This window comes from Aspergillus uvarum (assembly GCF_003184745.1).
Source record: "Aspergillus uvarum CBS 121591 unplaced genomic scaffold BO82scaffold_48, whole genome shotgun sequence".
NCBI lineage: Eukaryota > Fungi > Ascomycota > Eurotiomycetes > Eurotiales > Aspergillaceae > Aspergillus > Aspergillus uvarum.
Window position 1 is genome coordinate 32,162 of NW_020291345.1, and position 23,129 is coordinate 55,290.

The 23,129-nt window shown below is 52.3% G+C and overlaps 8 protein-coding genes and 1 non-coding gene across 9 annotated transcripts; 2 read left to right on the forward strand and 7 right to left on the reverse strand.

Annotated features, from left to right (window-relative positions):
* Nucleotides 1-1,224: 1,224 nt before the first annotated feature.
* BO82DRAFT_340740 (glycoside hydrolase family 92 protein) lies at nucleotides 1,225-4,154 on the reverse strand. The gene is made up of 7 exons (XM_025633522.1): nucleotides 4,096-4,154; nucleotides 3,937-4,032; nucleotides 3,850-3,882; nucleotides 3,681-3,790; nucleotides 2,805-3,628; nucleotides 2,071-2,754; nucleotides 1,225-2,020 (listed from the first exon to the last, which is right to left on the reverse strand). Exons 4-7 carry the CDS (start codon nucleotides 3,786-3,788, stop codon nucleotides 1,447-1,449), a joined length of 2,190 nt encoding a protein of 729 aa, XP_025489395.1. The 5' UTR covers nucleotides 3,789-3,790; nucleotides 3,850-3,882; nucleotides 3,937-4,032; nucleotides 4,096-4,154; the 3' UTR covers nucleotides 1,225-1,446.
* Nucleotides 4,155-7,158: 3,004 nt separating this feature from the next.
* BO82DRAFT_136222 (Zn(II)2Cys6 transcription factor domain-containing protein) lies at nucleotides 7,159-9,830 on the forward strand. The gene is made up of 5 exons (XM_025630023.1): nucleotides 7,159-7,328; nucleotides 7,379-7,555; nucleotides 7,631-8,148; nucleotides 8,197-8,667; nucleotides 8,726-9,830. Exons 1-5 carry the CDS (start codon nucleotides 7,272-7,274, stop codon nucleotides 9,633-9,635), a joined length of 2,133 nt encoding a protein of 710 aa, XP_025489396.1. The 5' UTR covers nucleotides 7,159-7,271; the 3' UTR covers nucleotides 9,636-9,830.
* Nucleotides 9,831-10,765: 935 nt separating this feature from the next.
* On the reverse strand, nucleotides 10,766-12,260 carry BO82DRAFT_385256 (uncharacterized protein). Its single transcript, XM_025638165.1, has one exon. The coding sequence runs from the start codon at nucleotides 12,049-12,051 to the stop codon at nucleotides 10,981-10,983; it is 1,071 nt and encodes a 356-aa protein (XP_025489397.1). The 5' UTR covers nucleotides 12,052-12,260; the 3' UTR covers nucleotides 10,766-10,980.
* A 467-nt stretch (nucleotides 12,261-12,727) lies between these two features.
* BO82DRAFT_434289 (uncharacterized protein) lies at nucleotides 12,728-13,075 on the reverse strand (the record flags this gene model as incomplete). Its single annotated transcript, XM_025640935.1, has 1 exon — nucleotides 12,728-13,075. The coding sequence occupies one exon, from the start codon at nucleotides 13,073-13,075 to the stop codon at nucleotides 12,728-12,730; it is 348 nt and encodes a 115-aa protein (XP_025489398.1).
* A 479-nt stretch (nucleotides 13,076-13,554) lies between these two features.
* Nucleotides 13,555-14,393, reverse strand: BO82DRAFT_366945 (ankyrin repeat domain-containing protein; the record flags this gene model as incomplete). The annotated part of the gene is made up of 2 exons (XM_025637063.1): nucleotides 13,555-14,001; nucleotides 14,256-14,393. The coding sequence occupies 2 exons, from the start codon at nucleotides 14,391-14,393 to the stop codon at nucleotides 13,555-13,557; spliced, it is 585 nt and encodes a 194-aa protein (XP_025489399.1).
* Nucleotides 14,394-14,945: 552 nt separating this feature from the next.
* Nucleotides 14,946-17,435, reverse strand: BO82DRAFT_356578 (TPR domain-containing protein). The gene has a single exon (XM_025635766.1). The coding sequence runs from the start codon at nucleotides 16,944-16,946 to the stop codon at nucleotides 15,240-15,242; it is 1,707 nt and encodes a 568-aa protein (XP_025489400.1). The 5' UTR covers nucleotides 16,947-17,435; the 3' UTR covers nucleotides 14,946-15,239.
* Nucleotides 17,436-18,669: 1,234 nt separating this feature from the next.
* BO82DRAFT_366947 (uncharacterized protein) lies at nucleotides 18,670-19,110 on the forward strand (the record flags this gene model as incomplete). The annotated part of the gene is made up of 2 exons (XM_025637064.1): nucleotides 18,670-18,681; nucleotides 18,772-19,110. The coding sequence occupies 2 exons, from the start codon at nucleotides 18,670-18,672 to the stop codon at nucleotides 19,108-19,110; spliced, it is 351 nt and encodes a 116-aa protein (XP_025489401.1).
* A 1,279-nt stretch (nucleotides 19,111-20,389) lies between these two features.
* BO82DRAFT_t237 lies at nucleotides 20,390-20,461 on the reverse strand. The gene has a single exon. It is a non-coding gene; the product is annotated as a tRNA-Arg (tRNA).
* Nucleotides 20,462-20,633: 172 nt separating this feature from the next.
* BO82DRAFT_289286 (uncharacterized protein) lies at nucleotides 20,634-21,721 on the reverse strand (the record flags this gene model as incomplete). The annotated part of the gene is made up of 2 exons (XM_025631646.1): nucleotides 20,634-21,479; nucleotides 21,533-21,721. The coding sequence occupies 2 exons, from the start codon at nucleotides 21,719-21,721 to the stop codon at nucleotides 20,634-20,636; spliced, it is 1,035 nt and encodes a 344-aa protein (XP_025489402.1).
* Between the last annotated feature and the right edge of the window lie 1,408 nt (nucleotides 21,722-23,129).

Here is a 23,129-nt window from a genome sequence, read left to right on the forward strand (position 1 = left end):
GAAATATGTTTACAAGAGAGTCAACAAACAAGACGACTACCTATACCCACATCTATGCTCCGCCACCACAGGGATAATCTTGAAATCCCCCCAGGAGGAAACGGTAACCCGACGCGCCGCAGCCTCGATCAAGTCATAGACCTCTTGCTCAAAGACACTCTCGCCGTCATCCCACGCGAGGTGACTTCCCAGCGGCCCCCGCACTAGCTGCTTTCCCTGACGATTCTTTAGCGTTTCCCGGTCAGCTCCCAGCTGCACCACCGCCTCCGCTGCTGGCGGCGGCGACGCCATAGCAGCTTCGGCAGGTAGCCCCCTTCCGATTGCGCCCGCACTTGCCGGTAGTCGTCCGGCGAGACGTAGACCCGGTTATCGCCATAGTCCTTGGCGGCTTCCCAAGAGCTCTGCCAGCAGTTGGTCGTGTAGTGCACAATCCCTCCTCGTGGTCTTGCCGGGTATATCGGACCAAGCAGAATAACCAAAGCCTCTCTAACGGGAAGTCTGAGTCGGCTTCGTAGGGAGGACCGCATTCCGCCGCCCGGAGCTCTTCGTAGCGAGCCAACTCTCGCCTGAGTCACTTCTCAGCAATGTGGCGGGATGTATGGCAGACTTGCTTGAGAGGTGGGACCGGGATGTGGAGCCGTTGTCTGATTTCGGGCTGCTGGCCGGGGGCGCTGTCCAAGAATCTCAGGTTCATCGGATAGAGACTTATGACATCAAAGTCTTTCCACCGGAGAAGCCCAAAGTCCTCGAGGGACATCTCCCAGACTTGGAGCTGTAGCTCGGGTGGAAGCCGGAGGAAGGGATGGAAAGTTGTTAGGCGTTTCGTGCGGGGAGACTGCGAGTCTCGACCCGGGTTGATGATCTTCATGGCTTGAACTTACACCACTTTTAGGGTCGGTTGTAGACGTGAGCCTTGTATAGTTCGTTGAAGTTGATGGTCTTGTCTTCAGTTTGGCTGTTGCTCATCATCTTATATGCTGTCAAGCGGGCTTTCGGATGCATAGGTTTGAGTATATACATGTGTATCGTTCTTGGTTGAACTTGCACAAAGTGAATGATAAAAAGGGTAAATTCCTTACTAGTCCTTTGTTCTTAGCCGAAGTTTTTTATAGAGCCTTAAAAACTCGGGGTGATTCTCGGTGCTCAAAGACCTACAGTACTGCGTGAAGGGTGTAGTCCGTAGCAGAAGGGCTTCACCTGAGGCTAGGCCGGTATCTTCTAGCTGGTCTTGGTGGCCTTAGAGCAAGTGTTCTGTCAAGACGACAGGAAGGATAAGTTCGATAATCATCGCGTTGGGAGATATTTTGATCCCAAATATTGGAGCATGCAAAGAAAGTAGTCATTGTGATGACAGTTCTCAAAGACTTGTTGCAGCTAGACAGTAGATGGCAATCCATTAGGGTAGTGACAAATCTGGTCTATTCTCTTTCACGAAAACATGACGCATCAACCACTCATACTCGGAGGCAGATCCTCATCTCGGGTCCCCCAGTCGCTTTCTGCAGTTCCCAGCGCAAGCTCGAGCACTCCACCATCCGTGAAAAAGTCATGGCTAATCCAGTTCCTGGTCCATGGTTGACCATCTCGGGTGGCATTCTGGATGTAGATTGACTGATACGTCGGATCGAAATTCACATTTCGGATTGTGGCGGTCTTGCCCGTGACTTTGTTTAGAATGCTGACCTCCTTGAAGAACGGTGGGTTGATTAGATAGACATCCTGCCCGTGGACTGGAAACAGTCCCATCATGCTTAGAGCTGCAAACGCTCCCATCGCTCCTCCGTCATCGTTGCCCGGGATACCTGAGACTGAGGTGTTGAATTGCGAGGGAATATATGCATGTGCCTGCTTTGTGGACAGTCCAGGGCGTCCAGCGTAGTGAAATTGATGAACAGTGAGGAATGCTTGCTCGTCACCGATGTAGAGGAGGCCTGAACTGTGCAAGTACGTAAGTCGAGAGACAAACATCTCACGCCCACCGAGTTTCTCGACCAAAGAAGCCATGTCTTGCGGAACGTAACTAACAGATAATTAGCTCTCATCTGAGCTCGAAGTATCAGGCATACTCACAATGAGTAAAGCCAAGCGCTGCCCTCATAGGTTTCATGGCCATTAGCATTCAGGTAGCACGAGTCAAAACTCAGCAGCGGACTACAGAAGATCGGGTCCTGGTATCCCCATGTTCCATTCGGATAGCGTGGCTGAAGAAAGCCAGTGAAACCAGTGTTCACCCCGCTGATGGTTGAGTTCTGATCGTCTTTGAACATGTTCTGCCAATTTCTGGCGCGCTGTGAATACTTCTCGCTGTCGCTCTCATGGCCTAGGACCTGGGCCATTTGAGCAATGCAGTAATCATCGTAGGCGTACTCAACTGTCCGTGAGATGCTCCGTGTGTGCAGTCCCACTCCGTACGGATCGAAGTCATCTGTTGGTATATAATTGAGAGTCTTCCAGCTAGTCAGGCCACCCCGTCCCTCAATATTCCAGTTGGACGGCTCGACTTCGGCATCTTTCACCACGGCCTCATACGCAGTCTCCCAATCAATATCACTCACGTTCTTTAGGAGGGCGTCGGCCAAGAGTACATCTGCATTGGAGCCTCCCTGGGTATAGCCTTTGCAGAGTGACATGCGGCAATCGGGGAGATAGCCTTCATGACGATAGATATCAATAAGGCTCCGGATCATCAATGACTGCGAGAGAGGATCCACCAGTGTCAGCAGTTGATGCACACCGCGGTAGGAGTCCCAGATACTAAGCAAATATGTTAGATGAAGCTTGACTGGAAGCACGGCGCTACTTACCAATAGTAGCTGTCATAGTAAGGTTCGTCACTCTGCCAGAGTGGGTTCTCCCCAGTGTAGTCCTGTGGGCTGATCATTGCGCGATAAATACCACTCCAGAACACTTTCTGCAGGTCGGTCGATGTTCCTTCTGTATCAACACTGATTGCGCTCAGTTTCTCCCTCCAGGCACTCTCCGCTGCCCATGCCGTGCCAGCAAAGTCAAAATTGGGTTGTTCATTCTCTACATTGGTACAAGCTTGATCCACGCTGATGAAGCTTACACCTACCCTGACAAGGATCGTCTCATTTGCTGTAGGTGCATTGAACCTGACGAATGTACCACCACTTAGGGTCGATGCAGAATTGCTGCCATCCGAAGTTAGTGATAAGAACGTCTGGTTGAGACCCGCCCGGTTGTTCTGCCAGACGCCAGTATCTCGGACTTGTGCTCCTCTAATGTCCGCGCAAAAGTGTAGGTCATACGTCCCAATGCCGAAGCTAGGACTAAAGGTGCCGTTGCCTGTCAGTCTGCCTGTAGATGGATCTACTGATGCGGTCCCATTGGTGCGAGACTTAGGAAGATCCATAAGGTCGACGAGGACGACAGGACTGAATGTTTCGCTAGGAGCGTTCTCGAATGTGAAACGATATAGCGCAGAATGGTTAGTGACGGTCATCTCAGCAAAGATGCCGTTGTCTAATGAGATCGAGAAATATCCTGGTCGAGCCTGAGGCGATGACCAGGCTGTGGCTCGCACTGATTGCTGCCAGGCGCATTGATCCAGGTCATCATTGGGACAGCTTGGGTGCACGAAGATAGGAAAGTTGCCCAGGGATGGAGACTGTCAATAGTTATTGAGGAGCTCAGCCATCGGCTAGGAAGGTCGAGCTTACACCACCAGTCCCAGAGTCGTGCATATGAGAGAACCCAGAGACATTTTGCGTGTCATAGGCAAATCCGGCCTGATTCTCACCAAGAGTATCAGCTACTGCTTTAGCCATGCCTGTAAAGAAGTTAGCTGTCAAGAACTTTTAGATGTGAACTAATCAGATAGGGACGTACCAAAGGGCAGAGTTGCACCCGCGAATGAATGACCTATCAATATTGTCAACTTTTGGATGCCCTTTCATGGCCATGCCATATACCTACCTCCATTGGAAGTTCCAATTAGCGGGTCAATGTAGTCAAGTACATTGGAGGACACGCTCGAATCGTCGACTATTCGTCGGGTTACAGAAGCAGAAGCTAAAGCTGTCAGCCCAAGCACTTCAAGAAGCCTTGAAAAAGAAGCTGGGGCCATTATCAGACAAGATCATCCAAGCCCGAGTTTGATGGATTGAGAGTTGTGGGGATGAATTGAAAATATAGTCTTTAGGAACATTCCACAACAACAAAGGGTCCATGGCACAGATGCGGGGGGCAACCACTCTTCTTAAAACAATGAAAGCCACCAATGCGGTCGAATCAAAGCTCATCGATGCTCACATCTGGTTATGTTTTATTTATTGAGCTCTGTCTCTTCAAACTTGCCATTTATCCTAGTCATATCCCAAACTGGCTGCATGAATGGGTATAGACCAGCCGGCCATGTAACCATAATCAAGCTACTGCATGTAACACAACCTCGACAATAGGGTGGCAGTTTCTGCAAGGGATGGTCGCGCGCTTCCGAGTGTTGAAGGGCGGGGATTTAGGATAGTCCAATACTTTCACGTTCTTAGTAGAGGGATGTTTCTTATGAGTCGTTTATCCCTTGTTAGCTTCATGACAAGTTTTTGTGTCATCCCATGACTCCTTGGTCGGGCCTCGGTCACTAGAGCGCCGCAAGCGACAGTAACAGAGAACACAGCTTTGCCGAAACATTGGCTTGTTCATCTCAAGGAGAGAAACGTTTTTATACCTGATGTGAAGGTTGACTCCCACCGTCGCTGGACGTCGTGCCGCATGCCGAGCTTTGTTCCTATTAAGCTTATTTGAAACACAAGTCTCTTTTCGCGATAACAATCAACGATAAATTATTGAACCGCTTTTTGTTTTTTTCTTCTTTTTTCCTTTTGGAGGCGTAAAGGTGTCTTCTCGAAGGCGCAAGGCGCATGTGAGGCAGACGCCATTTTCGTGCGATGTGCAGCGCCTGATGAAGCATGTTTGCAATTAGCCGCAGTCGCTATAGATCCCAGGCAGAGAACTCGGAGTTGGAAAGCTCATACCATAATCATATCCTTGAAAGTGTTGATCAATGCTCTTTGTGTAGTCTCATAGTGTACACTTGATCTGTTCTTGTGATACTCCGCGTCGTTTGCGTGCGGGGACGATGCGTCGGCTGACTTGCTAGCAAGTATCACGCTATATCAGTCCGACTCTGCACAGATGGTAGGTGAAGGTTACATCAAATGTGGAGAAGAGGACTTAGCATACAATAACAGTGAAGATCTCTGATGGAGCTTAGGTCTCTGGATGTTATTCCTTTTCTGTAGTGCGGCCATCTTTGAATGATGAGAGAACTTGAGTATGTAGTTGGTGTAGGGAGGTGGTAGGTAATTCTTAGTAAATGCCAATTTAGGAACAAAGCCGCTAGCTGGGAAATATAGCAGCGAGTCCTCATCAATTCACTCCACCGCACGGAGAGATACTCATAGATATCCAACAGATGCTCACCATGGCACTCTTGCAAACATCATTTTCTCTTCCCATGTTCCCTCTCACACACCCTCCCCATCTACACTCGATGCAACCCCCTTGAAACTAAGAATACAAACATGGACCTCCCAGCTGAGATCATTGGCATTGTAAGGCCACTCTGAAATCAAGATAAGACGCTTAAGCTGACTATTGCTCACAGATTGTAGCCTATATTGCCAGTTATGATGCCATATATTGCTTTGGTGTCTGTTTATCCCATATTGATTCAATCCCGATGCATGATCTGGCCAGCTTACAACTGGTCAACAAACCTTCTGCTATTTTACTTCCAAACACTTCTTTCGAATCTTATCGTGGGGAGGGGGGCTATGGGATGAGATTTGCTACAGTCCGTATGCGGTACATGTCCGCCAGATGCATCTAATTGGCCCTGACCACGGTTTCGACAAAATGAGCTGGGAAATGCTCACGATGCAGCTGCCGATTGGCTTGTCTTGCTTACTTTATCTCGAATCTATGGTGGTTCATCTTGAAGTCTTGAGTACAAGTGATCTAGAAGCGATCAATCCTCAACGAGTCCTCGTGCAGAGCTTCGAGAAGGCACCGCTTCTCAAATTGAGGAATCTACTTGTCTTTTTCGATGGGCTGAATGCTTATAAAGCGGGCACCCTGCGCGAACTTGTTACTCCAAAGAAACAGGTAACACGACTTCTCCAAGGACTGCGTCGTCTTAGCCTTCAGACTCCGGATGCTATGGTTCCTGACACTTGGACGAAGGCTCAATCTTTAGCTGCAGATTGCTAGGCATGCCTTCTTAACTTACCCGAAACCTCTCCAACGCATCTTGCACCCGAGACAGAGGACGAACCGGAGCAGGATGTACACCCGGACTCTTCCACGCTTAAACTGGAGTTACTTGCGTGGGCCGAACTGGCAGTCCCTGTTTCTGTACCCGCCGCTTTCGCAACCCTGGCAACGCAATCGTTGCGCTATTTCGATATGCATCGGGTCTTGCTTGTCTCAGGGAACTGGTGTGATATTCTATTATCACTGAGCCATATGCCACAGCTAGTCAAATTCAGGCTCAAAAGATGCAAGCAATGGGAAGCGGGCTCCGATCGTTAACTCATTTGCGTGAACCTGGTGCCTGCACCTGGCGTGAAAGCTGAAGTTGACGGGCGTGATTACAAGGCTCCCCTTGCTTGTCTTCCTCTGGAGCTGGGCCTAGCCTATGTTGCTGCGTTGCGTCAAGTTAATGTGAATCGGAGTAGTGCTGGAATGTCTCCACTGTGGCATCAGAGAAAGTGGTGGACCTGTCAATAGCATGATCCAAAGTATGTTAGTGTGCTTGCTCGAAGTGATTTTGTTTCCTGATTGCAAGGGCCTTCACAGCACCACTATCATTGTGCCCCGAAGTGCACCTGGAAGAGGATATTTAAGCTTCCGAAAGAGGGAAGAATCTGCTGTTACATGTCGATTTATGAAGTTACCTAAACTTGGAGATAGTGAGTCACAAATTTCGGAACTATGAACATCTAAAGAGTCTAAGAATCGTAAAACGTCAACGAATCTATAGTGACGGGGAGAGGTGCAATGTGTGAGTTTGTGCAACAACAGTACGGAACAATGTTGTTCCGCAAACGGGAAAACATACCGTTTTCAGCCAAAGGATCGCCATGCCAAGCTTCTAGCAGCTTCAACTTCCTTATCCTTATCAACCATCTCCACAACCACACCTAGAACCATGAGCATGCCATCGGTTGATTTGCGATGATATGCGGGTCCTTTCGACTCTATCACAGAAGACGCGACCTTCATGAGTTGTGGCCGACCCAGCAGACACAATGCCTGGAGTGCCGTCCAATAAAGCCTGCGAGCGGTGCAAGAAAAGACACCTGAAGGTTGGTCCAGTGTTCTGCCCTTGACTAGGAATGCTTGCTAAATCATTCAGTGTGATGAAGCGCGTCCGAAGTGTCAACGATGCATCAATGCTGGTGTAGACTGCCCTGGGTATGTTCAAACTCGCAAGTTCATTGATCAGGGCGCTGCCGTGAGGCGCCGGTACGCCCCTTATCATGGCGAGGAAGTTTCAAATCGTCACCACAGTCCAATGGGCGCCCCAACGCACGTATGTACTTAATCTTCTCCTATGGTCCAGCTGTGTAAGGTTGTGTATGAAAGTCATATACTGACATGTGACTAGACGCTTCCGGGCGATTTATCGAGCTTGAATCATGACGCCACCAAGCAAACAATGCCAAGCCCAAGTCAGTTCCCATCTGGAGCAGCAACAGCGCCAGCATCAGGATCAACCCTTGGCATAAGTCAGCTTGTGTCGCACTCCCCAGCAGGGGCCTCGTCTCAGGCAAGCTCCCCAGGCGTAAGCATGCAAGCACGTCACGCAATTCGAACTCCTGACTGGGCCGGTCGAGAGATTGATCCGACCGGCATGGTAAGTTCGGATCCCGTCATTGGTCCTGGATGGAATGATGTTCGAAGCTCAAGTGCTTCGAACCACGCATTTGATAACGCATCTTACCCTAATGCTGAGATGGCGCCTCGACAAAGTCAAGCTTCATCACATACGGGGCATACATCGCACAGTCCGTCTCAGGCGGACGAAAATGAGAGCATTCAAGACATGTATTCCGATCTCATCAGTGGTTCTGGATATGAAGAATCATTCTTAGTACGATACTACGTCGAGGCGTTGGCGCCATGGTTTGTGTCCCCCTCTTGCGTGCTGCCATTTTGCTCATCCGTATGCAGGTTAGATCTTTCCGACCCTCGCAAGTTCTTTGCGACTCATGTTCCGCTACGAGCCAAAGACGATGTGGCTCTTCAATACTCTATCACTGCTGTGGCCGCGAAGCACCTCGGTAGAATGAAAGGACTGAAAATTACCGAGAATACTGCATTGTTCACGACTCCTGCGATACTGGAAACGTACCCTGATGTGTCGGACTCGGAGTGGCTGCATAAAGCCACTATGTACGGCTACCTGGCTGGTCAGCGACTAAATACTGCTCTCTCCGAGTCCTACACAGCGGTATCTAGCTCAACTGTACTGAAATCCCCTTTCGAGACGATCAATGACTGGCTGCGTAGCCAATCGAAGAACGCCCCCTTCGACCCACACACACAATTGGCCCTGGGGAAGAAACTAGAAAACTCCCTCGCTGTTTCGACTATCCTCAATCTGTACAAATCGATGGATGAGCCGGCAGAGAAAGGGCATTCGTGAGTTTATCCCTGTGGAACTCTACCATCTTGATGAGGATTAACGAATACAAAATAGACATCTCTCCGGTGTCAAACCGCTCTTCGAATCCATCGTCAGCCTATATGAAAACATGACACCAGCCCCTACAAGCTTCCCACATGGCGTCATTGCGGCGTTCTGTAACTTTGCCCGCCAGGACTACCTGAGCTCGTTTCTCAATCGCGTTCAGACCCACTTGGACCCCAGTGATTTCAAACTCTGGAGGTTTGCCGGTATACCGCTCGATGACGAAGGGAACATTGGGCCTATCAGCGAAACTTTTCTTCTCCAAGAAGACCTCTCCTTTCACTCTCTGGCATGGCTCTCATGCAAAGTTGTCAACTTTCTAGCCGACTCGAAGAAATCGTCCCTGCAACAACTGGTTTGCTCTCCATCCAGCGAGGGCTCGGAGGGCTCCACCCCGTATCCCACGACGTCCACATGGCTGAGGCTTTCGTTCGAGTATCAAACGTGGGTCGAACGACTCCCAGAATCGATCCGCCCTTGCGTGCGCCTTGAGAAGCCCCGAAACCTGTCACATCCGCCCGACACAAGTCCTGTCCCGTTTCCTGAAGTCTTCTACTCCTTACCGTCGTATGCATATGCGATGCAAGTGTGTCATTTCGGCCGCCTCGCATTGTCTCTAAATCGCCCCACCGACGCAGTCACAGCTCCAAGCACCGCCTTCGACCGCGTGCAGGGGTATCGTGAGCTGACCAAGGAGGTCGACTACCGGTGCCGGGAGATCATCGGGATTGCGCTGGCGCGACCGTCAAGCTGTGCGCGTGTGCACATGACACCGCTGCTGTTTGCGGTGGGCCAGTTCCTCGAAGCGCCGGAGGAACGCCAGATTCTGGTGAACCTGCTGCGCGGCATCGAGGCGGATCTGGGGTGGGAGACCGAGTCGAAGACGAGGAAGCTGCAGACGCTGTGGAGTCATCAGTAGCTGGTTGCTGCGGGTGGGCTGGTTAAGCCGAGCTGAGATCCAAGGACTTGACCCTCTGCCGCTGAGTGCTGCTACCCGAGAGGATCCACGAGCCCATGGAACTAGCACATTACAGACCTCTCGCGCCAACTTTGTATTAATGACACTCAAGAACCGCCGAGTGTGGATAGTCGGAAATTTCGCAACTATATCTTGCTCATCTATGCATGTCTTGAATTCCAACGGCGAAATTTATACTATGTTCCCTTCGCATCTCGGATGCCTAATAGGTGTATATCTTGCATCTGTACAAATTGTATAGTCGCTTCGATTAAGTCAACCTCAAGTTTGAGCAATCATTTACAGTGAGATAATCCATAAGACAAATACCGAAATAATTTCAAAAGCTCGTTAGGTATGACTCAACCTTCGAAAGTGACTAACTATAGTTGCTATGCTTGCTGAGGAGATGTAAGCATGTGTCGCATCTTGCTTTGCTACTGGCAATGTGGTCCAGGTTGGATGTGCTTTCTCCAGAGCTCCGGAGGTGCACTGGCAACCTCTCACCACACAAGGCCCCATGGTAAGGAGGAATGTTTTGGTCTTGGTCTTCGACGCGGAGGTGGTTGGGTCAGGGGATGACTGAGATGAGTTCGCCATAATGACAGTTTGATACTAGAAAGCTTAGGAGTTACTGGCTAGCAGTTCTGCTTTTATATCAAAGCTCTGATGCCGACCTCATTTTTACCTATGCAGGCAGCCGTTATAACAAACACGCACAAGGCTTTTTCTGATGCTCAATGGAAGAAAACACATACCCAACTCAAGAGTAACAAGAAAGATGATAAAGCAACCACACTACATCTTAAGTCACAGGTAATTCACAGCGTAGTGGCTTTCTTTGTTGATCGAAGCGGGGCGGGCTGGTAGCATGGAGGACGTGGCAAAGAGCTGTCCAGCCTGGCATAATCAAACCTACATTTTACAGTATCCAAAAAACAGATACTACCCAACCCAATGAATTAGCATGAGAGCTAGAAGACCTCAAACCCATCGGATTATTGCCCTTTTCTAGTGTAACCGTGCCCTGTAGCTGCTAGCTGTGATACCCAGGTAATTACTCCGTAGTCCTTCTGTGCATGGTTTAAATGGCCGGTTTCAGATATATATACTCTATACGCAATCGTTGGTATCCTAGAGCACAGACAGATCACTTATAGACTATTAGGGAAACACAGAAAGTAAACAGCGAAGGGCTCTCCGCATGTGAAACTACATGGGACCCATATCCCTCGCCCAATATTAGACACATTTCGCATAAGTCATCAATCAAGACAGACCAGCTGCCACCGTACCGTACACAAGATCACTCATCATCCTCATCCGGATCATACAGATCCAAATCCAACGTAGCCTTGGGCTTCGCCGGCGGCCTAGCACTCCCACTCCCACCAACAGTAGTCGTCGCTGAAGCAGCAGACGAGCCCGCCGCCGCCGCCGCCCTGGCCGCCTCATCCGCATGCCTAGCCTGCTCCGCGACCTCCGGCCCCGGCGCGGCAGCCACCGGCGCCGCGACGCCCAACCCCTCCGCCTCGCGAATCATGCGCTCCACCTCCGCCTCAACCTGGAAACCCGGCCGCCCCTCCGCCGCCACCAACTGGATCTGACCCATCAGGCCCATGCGGATGCGATCCTCCATCGGATACGGCAACATATACACCTGCCGCGCCAACTGCGCGCTCTCGTCCAACCACGAGGTCGCCCCTTTGGTCACCTCGGCCACCGGCTCAGCATCAGCGGGAGCAGGAGCAGTGGCATCCCCGGCTCCATTCGCGCCGCCAGCCCCAGCTCCCGCCCCCATCCCCCCCATCTCCGCATCCTGCGCCGACCCCCTCCGCGCCGCAACCCGTTCCTCAACCCCAGCAGCCGCATCCGCTGCCGCCTGATGATTATACTTGCTGATGCGCCGCGCAAAGTCCAGGAGCAGCTTGTAATCCACCTCCTTCACGCCGCGTAGCTTCGTCTTCTTCCCAGCCCCTAATCCATCCGTGCCCTGCATCTCCGTATCCCCATCCCCCTCCTCCCACCCCGCCTCAGAATCCAGATCAGTATCATCCTCCTCGTCCGAATCACTCTCTGAATCGGAATCCCCACAAACCCCCCGAACCACCCCCTCGTACTCCACGACCTCGCGCACGATCCCCCGGACCTTCTCCTCGAGGGCCTGCGCCTCCGCGCGCAGCCCCAGCAGACGCGCGTAGTTGCGCTGGTGCACGCGCAGCACGTCGATCGTGGACGTGAGGGCGTCGTCGGCGGCGAGGAGGGAGAGGGCAGCGGCCGGGGCGCCGGAGGCGGTTGGCGAGGTCGTCAGCGTGGTGAGGAGGGTGTGCAGGGCCGATTCGAGGGTGGAGAGGGTGGTGTGGGCTTGAGTGTTCATTTTGCTGTCTTCGTGGGGGATGTTCGCGGGGAGGTGTTTTGGTTGGGTTGTGGGGCTGTGTTCGTGGATGGCTTGAGTAGTGGTGGTGGTGGTGTTTATTGAGGCATTGGTTTCAGGTGTATTCCGTGTGGTTGGAGTTGGTGAGTGGAGAAAGGTAGGTTGGTGGGGATTGAGGTTGAGTTTTGGTGGTGGTGGTGGTGATGCTTGCTTGGCAGCTGGAGCTTGGGCTTGGCTGAAGCTGGACGGGAGCTGGGGATTGTTCCGGGTGGAGGCACGTGAGAGGTGCGGGTGGGTCACGTGGTGTGGTTCTCCGCTGCAGGCTGGCGATGGCCCGAACAAACAACTAGCACACACCACTGGCGCAACTTGCGTCTACTTATGACCACCTCCTTGCTTTGCTTCGGGCTAGCATTAAGCAACGGCGACCGGCGTGTGCCACACAGTGGTGGCAACGGGTTAGCTCCGTGACGGAGTAGCAGATGCACATTACGCGAGAGCGCCACTCTATCCAGGGCCGTATGTCCAGTCACTACTTGATTGATATTTTCGCCGCATCGTAGGAGGAGGTCGACGGTGGCGCTTGGGTCTGCATCCGGCCTGTCCATGGATCTCGCCGCCATACAAAAGATGTCAACCTGTCGGGGCCGGGAGAGACGAGTGTGAGACCCCGGATCAATCAGAACTGCACTATCTCCACTCGGCCGGCGTTGGCCGCCACGCAGAAAGCTTCCTCACAGGCCATGCTGGAGAGAATCTCCGGGAGGAGCAGGTCGTCCCATCGCTGCTGTCGCAGGAGAAACTCAAAGACCGCTCGTCCGCCTCCAATGGCTTGGTGAATGAAACTGGCACGGCCCATGAGCAGCGGCAAGTCAAACTCGCGGTCCAACAGCATCTGCACCAGTGCAGTCCGACCCGAGCCCAGAACCGCGGCTGCGACTGTCGTTTTTCCCACACTCATCCCATCAGGGCTAGCCCCAGCTTCCAGCAGGCATCGGAATATTTCCTCGGACGGAATGGCCACCATAAGAGCAGGATTGCAGGTTCAATGGTAGACGTCTTCGTCGTTCGATTGGCTCCCGCCTCGAGTAACAGTTCAATGATGGGCTGGTAACCCCCGTGAATTGCTTGAAGAAGTGCATTCTGTCTAACCACCTGATTCACGTGTGGCTCGCGAATGATCATCGCAGGGTTTTGAACGACGGACATCTGCCGAGTTATGATCGCCTCTCTCGATGGCTGAGCGCCACGCTCAAACAGCAACTCCACAACGGCTGTGTGGCCTCGGTTCGCCGCTAAGGAGCTGTGAGAGAGCCATTGAGTGAACCCTGTACAGACCGGTTCACAGCGTTCGCATGGCAGCCAGAATTTTCCAGAAACCCCTGGACAGCAGCGAAGTCCCCTCGTGCAGCGGCAACACATAGCATCGCACTTAGATTTGTGCCGAGCTGAGCGTAGCCCTGAGGCTGCGCCAGAAGGAGGTCAACCACAGCCGGGTGCCTGCTTCTAGCGGCGCACACAAGAGGGTGTAATGGTCTCGTTCAGACTCGGCAGGCTATCCATCACGCCGTCCGCATTGATGAGACACCGCACGCATTCGAGATAGCCATGGTGAGCAGCTTCGGAGATGGGCGGCGCGGTTCCACTGTAAGATCCGGCGTTGGGATCAGCACCCCGACTCAAAAGGAACTCCACCACCTCGTGATGACCGGTTCTCGCCGCATGCGCCAAGGGGGTTTGGTCGTCGTTGTCGCGAGTCTCGAGGTTCGCGCCCGCATCGACCAGGCAGCGGACCACGGGGAGACGGCCCATCTCCGCGACGCCGATCAGCGGCGTCCTGCGCAACCCGTCGGCCGGGAAATCGACATCGCCCTTCCGCGGCAGGTAGTCCAGGAGCATGCGGGCCAGCGGCTCATGGCCGCGTTTCGCCGCAATCGCCATGAGACTCATGGTCTGCGCAGGGGAGGACGAGTAGTCCCGGTGAAGGGGGTTTCACCCAGTCGCGGGCCTGACGCAGATCGACCCCGTGCTCGCGCAGGAGTCGTACGATATCTTTCTGGCTCTCGTAGATTGCTAACGCTACTGGTCGCCAGTCCCTGTGCGGGTCGCATTCGTGGGGGGACGCGCCTGCGTCCAGGATCAGCTTGACAGTTTTTACAGTGATGCGCGATTCTTCACGCTAGCGCCGTGCTGTCCCCATGGCGCACATTGTATCCGTAGAGCCAGGGGTTCCGGACTTTGTGTAAATGCTTGTTGGTACAGGCGAGTGCGTTGATCTCGCGGTCATATTCAAGCAGGTCCCCGATGATCTCGATCAGCTCAACCGAGAGCTCCGCGATGCCCATATTTGCGAGTCGAGTAGTGATGGTGATATCGAGCCTGACGTGTGTAGATGGGTGAAAATGGGACTGGGATACCCGCGATCCGTGTGCTCGAAGGCCTGTGGGCTGGATTGTGGTTGAATATCTCTCAAATAAAGTAACGCAGCTACAAAGGAATTATTCTCGGTCCACTCTATCGTTAACAATGGAGCACAGGGACACTGCGCATCCGACGCAGGGAACAATGAGAGGCTGTTGAGGTTGCGAAAGAGCATGAGGAAATCCTCCTTTCCAGAATTCTGGATTGGTGTCCGAGCCACAGTGATGCTCTTAGGAAAGTCGAGCTTTTGCAATGGGAGGATCATATAGCTCTTTTGCTTGTGACTGCGATGGTCTGGACCAAAAACAGGATGAGGTGTCTGAAGGCCGCCATCTCGGTTGAAATGGCTACATAAAGAAGGCGCTGGATACCACGGGTCAGGTGACAATCGCTCACTACTCTTCGACACCGACATAAGTCCGCTTCCGGCTGGATCCTTGCTCTGATAATTTGCCATTTAGTTCGGGTTTTCTCTGAATGACGACCCAGATGCTATCATGACTATTTTGTATGTTTTCTGAGGGCTTGACCTAGACTAGTACGACTACCGGTGATACATAGCTCAAACCAGACAAGTTTAACGAAGAAACCTATAGCTGCTCAATAGCTCATCAATGCCTCAATCTGTGATGGACTTCAAATCGCCAGCGGAGAAGGTTAGGTTTGCATACTATAGTGGGTCATCTTAAAGAGACTAGTAATAACACAATACCACGCAACTCCACAGCCCTGAACGCCATATGCGTCTTACTCATCCTGCAAAGATCCGCTTAAGTTCTTCCGGTGTTGAGACGACAAAAACAAGATGATTTGATCGGAACATCCGCTCGAGCCAACGCCATCCTAAGCTGTAACCCAAGAATGCGCGCCTCAGATTCACGACCCAGTCTCACAAGACACTCGTGGTACCCATGCAACGACCACACATTATTCGGATGCTGTTTGGCTCGCGGTAAGGAGTCATCCACCCCCAGATCCGCGGCATAAACGTTCGCCGCCTCTTCCACAAACCCTTGCTCCAACAGCAAAGCGCCATGAACATGGCGGATGGGCTGCATCCACCCCCATGGCTCGTCATATGGAAGTTTATCATAAAGACTGGTGGCATGGCTCAAATGCTGGAATGCCTTGGAAATATTGCCACGGCGGTACTCCAGCTCCCCGTCGAGCATGGCCTGTGCGATGGCTAGAATGTCACGACAAGTGTTGTTGTGCAGGGTGCGCGTTGGTGGAACTCGCTGGAATGCTTTCTGGAAAAGTTCCTGTTCCTTACTGGCCTCGTCGATTTCTCCCAGTGCAGCCAAGGCGACAGCTTTACCGTAGTGTATCACGGCGGTAGTCACGCAGTATAATTCCTGGTCCTGTGGGAGTTTGATCGCGATGATGTCTCCCCAGCGCCCGAAGCGGATTAAGACATGCACGCGCATCGGCACAAACGACTCCAAGAACATGGCCATCGGGGGATGTGGCGTGCGTAATATCTCCTCGGAGAGTGATTTTTCCAGCTTGATGGCAGTGTTCAGTGCGACCTTGAACTGCCCCGCGAGCATAGCTGCATAGATCAGGAAGTGGTAATTGTGGGATCTGTACATCGTATAGATACCCTGAGGCCGAGACAGGGCAAGATGTTTCTCATCAGCCCTCACTGCATCGGAGTTGGAGATGATAGCTCGCTGATAGTCCCCGCAGAGGATATCTATGTGAGTCGGCATATGATGAAGATGACCCGAGTCGGGAACCAACCCACGGAGATGATCAGCGATTTGCAACACCGCCTCCGGCTGGCTGGACATCTCCATGAGATGGATGTACACATGCAATAAACCTGGGTGTGCATAGCCGCCGTCTTCATCCAAAGCGCGGTGGAGAACATCTTTAGCCTCCAATGTACATGACCCTGCTGTCGGATGTCCGGTGTGCAAGTCCCAGAGCCGCCATGGCGTTAAGTTAATGAGGCTGTCAGCATATAGTGCAGTGACATCCAGGTCACCTGGGAATCTCTCATAGACGACCCGCATTGCCTCCGCATAGGCTCTGCTCCATGACTGGAGCTCCTGTGGGTCCTTCGGCGCATGTTTCTGAGGAAAGCGGGCTTGAAGGGCTCGAATGAGACCTTGCTCGACGGGCGTCGCAGCTTCACTGTTCTCCAAGGCCTGGGTGAGCGCAGAGTGTGTGCGGCCCACAACCATCTCCAGTGCCTGGGGAGGGAAAGCCTCCCACGACATGTTATAGTTTGGCCCGAGCGCAAACGCTAGTCCCCAGTATGCCATGGCACATGTTGGGTCGTGCGCGATCGCCTGATTGAAGCATTCGGCGGCCTGCTCGTGGTTGAAAGCATAGCACCAGGTAAGGCCACGGTCGAACCAGACCTGAGCATCCCTGCTCGCAGTGGTGACTGATCGATGGAAGGATCCAAGGTCATAGTATGGGGTATCCGCGGAAATAGCGATGGTCTGTCTGTTGAGATACTGGGCCATGTTGGTGGATAATTCACATTGTGTCAACCTAGCTCAGTGATTGCAATGCGACAGGTGGCAGGGAGAAGAGACAACGGTTGTCTGATTATAACTAGCCAGCCAGAAAGACATGTTAGTCATCGAACCGTCATCTTGTGATCCGTGACATCAAGACATGGACGCGCGGGATGGAACCAAGACAAAGAAACGGGTTGTACGAAGACAACAGGCCATCGAATGTTTTATCCTGCAGGTAGAAAGTCGTAATGGCCGATGCGATCTGGGGTTTGAAGTCCGAAAACGAGGAGAAAAAACTCCGAGAAGAGAGCCAGCGTTCCATCAATCTCACTACAGAACACCGCAACCATGCTCAGTACAGCTCAAATAGAGAGGTACTAAGACAGATATACCAATGCATCTGTAAGCGGAACGTAGCAGCAAACGAGAAGTAAAGGAGGGGCAACGGGGCAGGTAAGTTTAGCCGAGCAATGGGGGACAAGCTAAGAGTGGGGATTGTGCAGCAGGAATACGAGGGAGAAGTGGACTTGTGGGAGAGGAAGTTAAAGCTGAATAAAGTCTCATTCTCGTGACTTTTGCCGACAAGGGACGGGAAGGGTCTAGCCTCTCTGCCAGTTTGCTCGCTTGTCAATTGGACTGTCACTGACTGCACTGTCACATCCGTCAATGCCCGAATCCCCAACCCCATCAGCCCATAATTACACTTTTCAGACCATTGCTCTTCCTTTTCTTCAACCCAGAAAAAGCTTTTACCTAGAATTAAGGTATAACTAGAGCCAGAGGATCTCAGGTCGATCATGGTTATCTGAGCCGAGTGCCCTGTCATCTGCTAGTGGCCTGGCCTGCTCCCGCCAAGATCCTCCGCGTCTGCTTGGCGGGCGCACTACTCCGCGAGCTACCTGCAGTGGGAGACTGTTTTTGGAAACTGGTGTCACTCCAATTTGCTCATCGTGCAATCTGTCTGTTGATTCCTAAGAATTAGATAATGATTAATTTGTGATTGCAATCCTTCATCATGGTGAAAAGATGAGTGGTGGCCCCATCGACTGGTTGCCAGTGCAAGCAACAGAACACCAAGTGGGTCCGTTCTACGAGTTGCAGCCTGCAGGAGAATCGTCAACGTTTCTATCTGACAAGCAACGAGCCTCAATGCGCAACCTGACAAGCATCTACTCTCCCTTGCAAGACACCTTCTTGCAGACTCGAAACGGTGAATACCTACCTCTTGGAGGTTGCTTCAGCCTCTTCTCATGCCACAACTGCGACGCGGAACCATCACGAACAGGAGCGAGCTATAGTTCGTGATGGACAACCCGCCGTAAGCTGAGCTGACTAGATGGATGGGGGACTATATTCCACCACTTATCTTCATCCGGCTAGTCAGGCTGTAGATCGCGCCGAAGCGAACCTGTTCTCAACTTCTCACCTGCAGGATGGAGGATATACGGAGCCCCGGTGCATACGTAAGTCTCCTTCAATAGTGCCATGAAGATAACGAACGATGCTCCATCGACCTCAGCTGAGAACGAGAGGGAAACATCCACTGCCTTGCTCACGGAAACAGGACGCGTGTAGCAGCATCAGGGCGAGAGAAAAAGCTATATAAGGGCGGTCGTTGACCCTCGAGAAGACCTCGAAAGATATCCAGATATCACATATCAACAACTCCAGCCCAAATCCACTCTATAAACCATCCATCCCATCCAAACCACCTCAGCCCTTCAAGATGATGACCAAGGTTCGCAATCACCCTCCCCGATCGTCTTCACCCCTCTATCCGAAGCCCCCCTGCCACCCTCGATCTCAGCCCTACTAACCCTCAACTCAGACCCTCGCCCTCGTCGCCACCACCCTCGCCGTGGCTGTCACCGCCAACCCCACCGTGGGCTACGCGGGCTACTTCTACGAGAACTGCACCACCCCCAGCATCGACGCGGGCAACGCCTACGCGGGCTCGTGCCTGAACGTCGAGAACTTCCCCATCAAGTCGTTCACCGCATACGTCGAGTCCGGCAGCTGCGCCGACGGCACCTCGGCCGTGCTGCACACCTACACGGCCTCGGGCTGCGACGAGTCCACCCTGTTCGAGACCGTCAGCGTTGACACCGAGAAGCAGTGCTTCGAGGCGGATGTGACCCTGGTCAGCATCAAGTCGGAGTGTGTTTAGAATTCGGACTGCATGCGATGATTGCGGGGAGTATGTATCTAGACTTGTTGAGCAGTTGAATGTGATGATGTCGATGATGTCGATGATGAAGAGGTGCATATATGCCAAGTAAATTGTATGTTGGGCGGTGGGACGGCTCAAGGAGATAAGCTATGGTCGATAGCTTGGCGTTGGGGTGCTCGCTGCTTGGTGTTTGCCTGAGGTACTGTCGCTCTCGCTTGATACTGGTTGGTTGGTTACTAAGTATGTGCCTGAGGAATCGGGCTACCGAGTAATGTGCCTGGCATTAGAGTCGACTCTAGTCAGCCATCAATAAATACCTAGATATACTTCAAGGTTCTTCGATTTCAATGCCAATCACAGAGTCATAAAAATCTTTGTTGGTACAACTCATGCTTATTCTACCAGACTAAACCAGTATGCCACCGTCCTCCCGGAGCACCAACCCAGAATACATCGAATAGCATAGAAGGGCCAGATTCCAGATCTGCATTACTTTTCCCTACTCAATTATGACAACAATTTCCGCGTCCGGATTCTCAGCCGTATGCTGGGGCTTCAAAGAACGAAACTTCTCCTGCATTCCCCTCAATCCAATCCAAGACCCGATAATCAGAGCTAACCCCTCAGTCCAATTATATCAGATAGCACCTACCTCAACTCCCATGCATAAAATCAAAAGCAAACTATCATTCAACCTGAACTGGAACAAACCAACCACCTACCAATTCCAGGATTCTATCCACTTCAACCCCACCGTTCTCACACCTCACAATCCACATCTATAAGTACGAACACAGATCTACTCGTACATCCTGATCTCGGTCGAAGGGTCTCAAAACTCAAGACCGAACAAGTACGTAGTCTCTACAACCGTGCCCGCAACTGGAAAAAAAAGAGTGCCACACGCGATCAGCGGAGCAGAGAAACAACTGCCACTGCCCTGTTTCCCCCCTGCTCGAAACCCCCACACTCTTACCCTCTAGGATCATAAAAACCGGGAAATGCAAGACATGCGATATCATATGTCTTGGATAAACTCTTCCTGCAAGATATATCGAGAAAACGATCGTCGGGGGAGTACAACTTGTCTTAAACCAAGATTCCACTGCTGATCGATGTGGTTGGCAGAAGCCTGGGAAGGTGGTAGGGTTCGGCGGGTGGATCCGATGTATGGAAAAGTGGTTCGCACGAAAATTCTCCGTGCTCACCCCCCCCCCAAAAAGTCCTATCCACATCGGATACCCCCGGTGCGAAAGTGGCAAAAGACAAAAAGTATTGACCGACGCAGGGCTCGAACCTGCAATCTCTTGATTCGTAGTCAAGCGCCTTACCATTGGGCCAGCCGGCCTTGTTGATAATATGACATAATTATAAAGCTCATATTCACTTCTGAGGATGTGTTCGCTTTCATTCATGTGCGTATGCTAGTTAACAGTAAACATGCTACATTGGATATCTTCATAAACAGGACAGTAAGGAAATAGAAGGGAGTGGAACGTGAGGCAGGAAGGGAATGTGGATTAATCGCGGGGAAGATTGGCTTCGGGATCGGAGTCGCTGTATCGCTCCATCAGCGCCTCCTTCTCCGAGAGGGGCTCCTCTTCTTCGACCGTGATGACGGGGATTTGGGGCCGGCGGCTGTCCTGTGCCCAGAAGTAGACAGAGATGATCATCCGACCAAGGAGGAATCCAATGACGCAGGCGACGCCTCCAGCCACGACGCCTAGAAGAGCAGGGAAGATGATGGCGCGGATCTGTCGCATGACGCCCCGCTCGCGGCCGCTCCAGAAGAACTGTCCGTTGTGGCTCGTGCGGAAGACGGGAGGGTACTTGGTCGAAGCCGACGTCTCGTGCGAGTTTACAGTCGCGGCAGGAACCGGGGAGTCGTGGGGGTGGGGGCGGGCTTGGTCGTGGTCGTGCTCGTGCTGGCCGTGGGAGAAGGGGGTCGTCTTCAGGCAGTCAGTTACCGCTTCCTTGGCGTTGTTGACATAGGACTCGACCTTGGACTTCCACTCCTTCATGCGCCAGATCTTGTTGCCGTGGCCGTGCTCGCGGCTGGAGTTGGGGTCGATCACGGTGATCTGGAGGTTGTCGGCGGTGTCACGGACTAAGCCGATTGCAACGGCGTGGTCGGTGACGGGACGGCCGTGCAGGTCGAAGAGGCGGAGCTTCAGGTGGTAGATATCGCCCACGGGAGCACCAGGGTGAGATGGGAGTGGTCGGACATCCAGAGCGTAGGCGACGGAGACGGATTGCTTGTTGCCGTCCCATTTGCGGTCCACGGAGAACTGCATCGGCACGGACGCGGGGAAGAGGGGTTGTTTGTTGGCCAGCAAGACGCCATTTTGCGTGGAGAAATCAATAGTCTAGACATGGTCAGTTTGAGATTCGAGTTGTTTTCCGGGGAGGATTAACATACAAGGTGTGCAAGGGGGTCGAGTGCTTCGTTGCAGCTGGAGTCGGAGAAAGCACATGGAACGGCAGGCAAGTTTATCTGGTGGGCGCTGGCCGAGCGGGGGGAACTGATGTAGGAGTAAGGCACGGCAGCAGCGGCAGCACAGCTGCTGAGGCAGAGAGCGCCTGTCACGGACAGGTGGCGAAGCAACATGGTTGATTGTAGATCGTTTGATGATTTAGAAAGAGAAGGTGATGGTGGTTGGTGTTGGCTACTTGGTAAGTTGTATAGTGGTAGGTTGGTGTGATAATATGGCGGCGGTGATGGTGGTAAGTGGTGGTGGTGGTGGTGGTGTAGTAGTGATGCAAGGGAACGAATGTTTGACCAGGTCCCAGAGGGAAAGTAGAGGGAACGACAGAATGTTTATAGGATGCAAGACCGGAAGAAACGACAGAGCCAAGGCTGGAAAAATCATGCAGGGTGCTGTGAGCCGGGAAGAGGCATATAAAAGCGAGCAGAAAGCGACCAAGCAAACGCTAAGATTTGGCCCAGCGGGGAAAGCAAGACAAAGGCACAGCAGGAAGAAGCAGACGAGGGGGCGAAACGGGAATTATTCTGGGTCAATGCAGGCCAAGTTGATGGAGTGGAGTCAGAATTCCGAGGACTCAAAAGTAGAGTTAAGTTAGTGGAAGTAATGGAAGTTAAGTTGTGAGTTAGGTAATTAAGTTGTTGTTGTTGTTGTTGGTGTTTACTGCCACAATGAAATTAAGAGTATTTTGGTGATGGTTCTTCGGCTTACTGTTCTGGGTGCGGAAGAAGTGAAGGCTCTCCGTACTGTAGACAGGCGGCTTCCAACCATCCTCCATTCCTCCACCCATTCACCCGCCCCAACAAATAAACACTGCCTCAACTCGTTGGTTTCACTACTCTACCTTCTCTTCCTTGATCTTGGGGGCCAGGGACACTTTCATTTCTTCCACCTGCGCAAATTACTTGTGCAACCGGTTCCTGCTGCTTGTGTCACCGCAGTTGAGCGCAATGGCAATCCCTTGGGTTTGAAACAACCCCCATGGGCGGTTCTCGGAGGGTATTTGGCACCCGAGGATGGAGTATCTACTCTGACTGTATACCTACAGCACGCACTTGGACAAGTCCGGCAAAGTTAGAGACACAGAGCAGAGACAGACACCCTGACAACCAGCCAGCACAGCCATTCGCCCCCTCCCTCCTCTCAGGCTCTCACACTAATTAAATGCGCTATTATTAAGTATAGACCCTTTTTCCCTTTGGGCTTAGCCGTCCGTGTTTTAGTGCCTGTCGCTCTCCACTTTTCCATTGTCCGCGGACACCGGCGAGCTGTGCTATTTCATTCCTTCTTCTGCTAAGCTCTGCCAGCGCTGCCCCCCTCTGCCAATGATCAATCCAGCTGCACCTGGTCGCCCCCACGGGCCATTCAGGCTCTCACTTTCCTCTCCCTCCATTCATGGGTCATTGGAAGCTTAGCGATGAGGTTATCGCCCGGGGATCAGTTTAGCTGTGGATTCACTTTTTCTCCCCTCGGACCTCTCTATCTTCCGACCCAGACAGAGCACCCAAGGACTCACTCTTCAGAGGTCTCAGA

Excerpts from the sequence above, each read along its gene's own strand:
- BO82DRAFT_340740 (XM_025633522.1), bottom strand. The coding sequence starts at position 3,788 with ATGGCTAAAGCAGTAGCTGATACTCTTGGTGAGAATCAGGCCGGATTT. Across the intron at positions 3,629-3,680 it reads ACGACTCTGGGACTGGTGGT|TCTCCATCCCTGGGCAACTT; the intron begins GTAAGCTCGACC and ends AACTATTGACAG. Across the intron at positions 2,755-2,804 it reads TACTATGACAGCTACTATTG|TATCTGGGACTCCTACCGCG; the intron begins GTAAGTAGCGCC and ends ATATTTGCTTAG.
- BO82DRAFT_136222 (XM_025630023.1), top strand. The coding sequence starts at position 7,272 with ATGCCTGGAGTGCCGTCCAATAAAGCCTGCGAGCGGTGCAAGAAAAGA. Across the intron at positions 7,329-7,378 it reads GCAAGAAAAGACACCTGAAG|TGTGATGAAGCGCGTCCGAA; the intron begins GTTGGTCCAGTG and ends TAAATCATTCAG. Across the intron at positions 8,149-8,196 it reads GTCGAGGCGTTGGCGCCATG|GTTAGATCTTTCCGACCCTC; the intron begins GTTTGTGTCCCC and ends ATCCGTATGCAG.
- BO82DRAFT_385256 (XM_025638165.1), bottom strand. The coding sequence starts at position 12,051 with ATGAACACTCAAGCCCACACCACCCTCTCCACCCTCGAATCGGCCCTG.
- BO82DRAFT_356578 (XM_025635766.1), bottom strand. The coding sequence starts at position 16,946 with ATGGCCCAGTATCTCAACAGACAGACCATCGCTATTTCCGCGGATACC.